The following is a 6,000-nucleotide window of genomic DNA, read 5'->3' on the forward strand; positions in this document are numbered from 1 at the left end:
TTCTGCGCTTTGCACTCCCTGGAGTACAAAGCGATAGTAAATATTAAAAAATTTAAATTATAAATCATAAATAGAAAATAGAAAAGGGAAAGTAAGGTAATGCAAAAAAAAACTGAGAGGCAGGTCCGGATATTTGGAGGGTATGGCCCAGATCCAGGTCAGGATCCGTTCATCAATCTTATCACAGTTGGAAAGAAGCTATTCCCAAATCTGGCCATACGAGTCTTCAAGCTGCTGAGCCTTCTACCGGAGGGAAGAGGGACAAAAAGTGTGTTGGCTGGGTGGGTCGTGTCCTTGATTATCCTGGCAGCACTGCTCCGACAGCATGTGGTGTAAAGTGAGTCCAAGGACAGAAGATTGGTTTGTGTGATGTGCTGCGCTGTGTTCACGATCTTCTGCAGCTTCTTTCGCTCTTGGACAGGACAATTTCCATACCAGGTTGTGATGCACCCTAGAAGAATGCTTTCTACGGTGCATCTATAAAAATTAGTGAGGGTTTTAGGGGACAGGCTAAATTTCTTTAGCTTTCTCAGGAAGTAAAGGTGCTGGTGGACCTTCTTGGCAGTGGACTCTGCTAGGTTGGACCAAGTCAGGTCATTTGTGATATTGACCCCGGGGAACTTAAAGCTTTTGACCTGTTCCACTTGCGCACCACCGATGTAAAAGGGGTTGTACGGTCTGCTACTCCTTCTGAAGTCAACAACCAATTCCTTCATCTTCCTGACGTTGAGGGATAGGTTATTGTCTTCGCACCATGCCACCAGGTTCTTAATTTCCTCTCTGTACTCAAACTCATCATTACCCGAGATACAGCCTACAATTGTGGTGTCATCAGCAAACTTATATATTAAGTTCAATGGAAACTTGGTTACACAATTATGGGTGTACAGTGAGTACAGCAGGGGGCTGAGTACACAGCCTTGTGGGGCACTGGTGCTCAGAGTGATTGTAGAAGACAGCTTATCCCCTATTTTTACAGCCTGTGTCCTGTCTGTTGAAGATCCAGCTGCAGATCTGAGTGCTAAGGCCCAGGTTCCGGAGCTTAGGAATCAGTTTATTTGGAATGATGGTATTAAAGGCAAAGCTGTAGTCAATGAAAAGGAGCCTTACATATGCGTCTTTATTCTCCAGGTGTTCTAAGGAGAAATGTAGGGCCAGAGAGATGGCATCTGCCGTTGACCTGTTGCTCTGGTAGGCGAATTGCAAAACTTCGAGGTTGACTGGTAGGCTGTGGTTGATGTGTGCCATAACCAATCTGTTGAAGTACTTCATAGCAATTGATGTCAGAGCCACAGGTCGATAGTCATTCAGGCATGCCACCTTGCTCTTCTTCGGCACTGGGATTATCGTTGCCTTCTTAAAACATGAGGGGATCTTAGACTGAAGCAAGGAGCAGTTGAAGATGTCAGCAAACACTCCAGCTAGCTCGCTTGCACAGGCCCGGAGAATCCATCCCGGGATGCCATCTGGGCCTGTCGCCTTCCTTGGATTTATCTTCAGGAAGGCCCTTCTAACGTCCTCCTCAGTGACGATGAATCTCGATGCCACCAGGTCCGGTTCATCCGGAGAAAGCGGGACACTCCTCTTCTGTTCGAATCTTGCGTAGAATAGGTTAAGTTCATCAGGAAGAGAAATGCCACAGTTATTGATATTCCCAGCCTTTTCTTTGCGCCCAGTGATCTCATTTAGACCCTGCTATAGTCTACCGGCAATCCTCTGGTTAGCCTGGGCTTCCAACTTGGCTCGATATTGCTTAGAAAAATAGAGGGCTATGCGGTCGGGAAACTCTAGGCAGTTTCTAGAGTAGGTTAAATGGTCGGCACAACATTGTGGGCCGAAGGGCCTGTAATGAGCTGTATATTTCAGGACATCACCTACAATGTTAAAGTTAGAAGAAAGTGCCTCCTTTACATAGTGTGAAGCCTCTGTATTTATATCACAGCAAGGCATCACAAGGGACTCTGCTATAGTGAACAGGATTATGATTGTGTAAGCATCTGTAATGAGGTCTGAAAGGGGTCTTGAACATGATAGATTGCAGTCCAGATCTTCACAAATATGAATATTGTGAAGAATGAGGCACTGAATACCTCCACATTGAGAGCTGGAGTTTGCAACACACTATTTAGAGATTCACATGATTCCTATAAATGATCCTGCTCAGATATTTCCATGTGAATACTATATCACCAGTCAGCCGAAGTAACACCTACCACAAGATTGCCAACAACAGTAAATTAATAGATACACAGTCAACCCCTTTAAGCCCACAATGTGTAGATATTCAACAAAGCTGGTCCTTTGAGTATGACAGATTGCGGTGTTGCTGTGGCAAATGTAGCACTGATACCTTTCTACATACCTGCCCCTACACCATCTCCCTCACTACCATTCAGGGCCCAGAAGAGTCTTTCCAGGTGAGGGACTTCACCTGTGAATCTTTTGGGGTCATCTTCTGTACCTGGTGCTCCCGGTGTTGCCTCATGTATATTGATGAGACCAGACATAGATTGAGAGATCACTGTGCCAAGCATCTACACTCCAGCCGCCGGAAAAAAAATGGGATCTCTTGTTGGCCACCCATTTCAATTCTACTTCCCATTCCTATACTGATATGTCAATCCATGGCCTCCTTTACTGCTGCAAAGAGGCTACATTCAGGCAACACCTTATATTCTGTCTGGGTAGCCTCCAATCTGTCGGCATGAATATCAATTTCTCGAACTTAAGAGTAATTGCCCACTTCCCTTCACCATTCCTGTTTCCTTGCCTCAGCTGATCTCCTTCCCTGCCCATTGCCTCCTTCTGCTGCTCCTCCTGCTTCCTTTTCTTCCATGGTCTTCCCCCTTCTCCCATCAGATTCCCCCTTCTCCAGCCCTTTATCTCTTTTGTGAGACACAAACATTAGCATGGTTCTATTATGGGCAAATACAACTAGCATGGATGGGTAAAATGTTGGCATGGGCATGGTAGGGCCTAACAACCTGTTCTCTGTGCTGTGTAACTCTCTGACTCTATGTTGAAACATCAGGAAGTCTGGGATTCCACACATGCGCAGCCAGGCATGGAAGCCCATGGTAGGCCGAGGGAGGGATTGAGCTGCACCTGTCACTTCTCTCTGGCACTGGATTTCTCAAGAAGGCCAAGGGTGAGCTGATCTAGCTGAGACTGTCCAGTGTTAGTCTGGGTAATCACCATGCAAGCCCTAGACCAGGTGCGCCTACTATCAAAGAATGTGGCTGCTTTAGAATTTGATTTTAAGAGTTGCCCTGGTGAACAAACACACTCATCTCAATCCACATATTTCTAAGAGTCTAGTGAGCTCTCCATCTTGTGTGGAGATGATGGCTTTGATATTTCAGGAAGCTTTCTATGAAAGCTGTGCATGTTAATTCTGAATTTTAAATAAAGGACTGGCATTGAAATTGCATCTTTCACACCTTTAGGATATCATAATTTGATTTACATTCATGGTACTACTTTCCAGTGTGACCTATTTGTCTTAAGACATGAAGCAGTGTAGGAGGTACCAAACTTGCTTGAAACACTTTATGGAAATACATTTTGTGGATAAGAAGTATTGGTAAATTACATACTTGTTTAGTTTACTCAAACCTTCCATTATTCACTTTGATGTTTGATATTTCAATAGTTTTATGAACATGATTGCTGATTTCAAATTAAACCTGCAGAAGATTTGGTGAGTCATCAAAACAGGTATCAATATGATAGTTTTATTGTAAACAATAAGCTGACAGAAAACATAACCATTCACAAAAACAATTGAGTCCTCTGTATTACTCCTTAGATAAATAAATAATTCTTTGCCAGTATTTGAACAAGTTTAATAATATTACTCAAACAAAGACAAATAATAATTGCTCAAAATCTATTTTAAATGAAACAGCAAGGTTTTAATTCTTCTCTCACACTGGAGTTTGATAAGTTGAAAATGGCCATGCAGCTTGCTAGACCGTAATTTATCCAGTTTATTAGCATTTCTATTTCACACAGACTTATGACTTATGAACTGTACCTTGTTTATAAGATGCCAGAACCATGTCTTCATCTTCCACTTCAAAAACAGTATCGACATCTATCTTCTTCTGCCTCAAGATCTCCTTCAAATTTTTATAATCATTATTCAATAAGGCCTGAAAAAATGTTGCTTTGACTGTTTTGGCATCGTTGGCACGAGAACATTTTTTTTCCATTTTCAAAGCAAAGCAGGTCTACTGCTTATGGTAATGCTAAATAAATTGGGCTTGCAATACACTAGCAACACAAACACTTTGGCGTTTCTGCACAACGAGTGTAATTTTATGAGTCAATCATGTGGGCACTTCTATTTATAGTCTGACTTTTGTAAATGTTATCGTAGATTCACAAACTTTTTCATGTTTTCTAACCTTGTCCTCATCTGGTCTTAATGAAAAATCTCGCAAATAGGGACATACATATAGTTAAGTCCAATGGGGATCATTGGTTGCAATCAGGGTTTCCATACCCTAAAATGAGGGGTTCTTGAGGACAGCTTCAGGACTCTTGACGATAGGTCATCAAACTGAAACAGCTGCTGCCTATTTCCAGCGTTTTCTCCCTTGGTTTCGGGTTTCCTGTATCTACATATTCTTCTCTTCAACAGCCTCAGCATTCTTTGAACTTTGCTGCTGCGAACAGACAAGGCAGGAGTTCAGGGCCATCAAGAGTTGTAAGATGCGTAGATGATTTTCTAATAATTACAAAGTAATATATATTTTAAAACCATACTCCTATGATAATTTGCTTGACTTACTTTTTAAGTTAAGTAAAAATACCTCATTCACTGCACCTTTCTGTTAACAAATCCTGCTCCCTCTGAACATGTTATGTAAACATTGTAATGCTACTTTGATACCATGGTGGCAGCAAAGGAATGATTTAGATTTTGTTTCGTTAACTTTTTGGCTGCCTAGACTTTTGCAGGCTTGTGACTGTCAATGTACAGTGACCAGAGATAGAATTCAGCAGGCCACTGTCTCTGCAGGCATCCTGGAACATGCGAAGAAGCTAATCTTCAATTAAATAATCAGAACAAAGGTTGAAGATTGGTTCTTAAACAAGGGATGAAAGATAACCCGGGGCCAGCGAGAACACAGAGTTTTAATATTACCGGCATCTTACTGAATGTTGGTGCAAAGTCGAAGGGCTGAGTGGCCTACCCTTCTCATAATGTAGTTGTTCATAATTAATCCTTAATGAGCTCCCCAGGAGAAATTTTGGCATGCCATAGTGGATAGACTGAGAGCAGAAGTTCAAACATTTGGAAACCTGACAGTGACCTGGGTTCAGCCAGTCAACCTTCAGGCTTAAAAAACAATCAAATGGGGGAACTCAGCAGGTTGACCTGTATCTGTTGGGGGAAAGAAATCATTAATGTTTAACAGGTCAAAAGTCCTAATGCATGTTTTCCATCTGAAACACTGACAATTCCTACTCTTACCCCATTCCTCCTAGCCCAGATGCTGAGTTCCTCCAGCAGATTGTTTGCTGCTCCAGATTCCATCATCTTGTGTCACAACTTTCAGCATGTACTGAGACTAATATTAGGCAGCAATCCAACCCCAGGAGCAGATCAATAATTAAATGTAGTCATAAAGTTCAACTGGCATTACAGGTTTTGCAGCAAATAGTGATGTTCTGAGCCCTTGGCAAATGCAGCAACTAAAGAAAGGAGAGGACTTCTTGAAAGGGAAGCTGTGAATCTTTACAGCATTGCAAGTGTGGCAGGAGGAACATGAATGCACAACACTGGTACTCCACCCTGCACCCCATTCTGTCCCACATCTAAAAACCCCGAAACAAATCCCCTTGTGAGTGGGATCAGACTACAACAGCTCCTCTCCCAGATGGGGATTGGACCACTGGAATTGGGGTCATGGACCAGTCCTACCTGGGGCTGTCCCTTCCTTTCTTATCAGATTCTATAAGCTGCAATCCTTTGTAGGCTCCACCGATCAC

General features: G+C 42.6%; 1 protein-coding gene across 1 annotated transcript in view; it reads right to left on the bottom strand.

Moving 5' to 3' along the window:
* asb4 (ankyrin repeat and SOCS box containing 4) overlaps positions 1-4,214 on the bottom strand; it is a 28,142-nt gene extending 23,928 nt beyond the window's left edge. Inside the window, exon 1 of the mRNA XM_072254415.1 lies at positions 4,037-4,214. Within this exon, the coding sequence (XP_072110516.1) occupies positions 4,037-4,214 (178 nt within the window). The remainder of the gene's footprint in view (positions 1-4,036) is intronic.
* Positions 4,215-6,000: the final 1,786 nt, after the last annotated feature.

The sequence above is a fragment of the Mobula birostris genome, chromosome 3, assembly GCF_030028105.1.
Source record: "Mobula birostris isolate sMobBir1 chromosome 3, sMobBir1.hap1, whole genome shotgun sequence".
NCBI classification, from domain to species: domain Eukaryota; kingdom Metazoa; phylum Chordata; class Chondrichthyes; order Myliobatiformes; family Myliobatidae; genus Mobula; species Mobula birostris.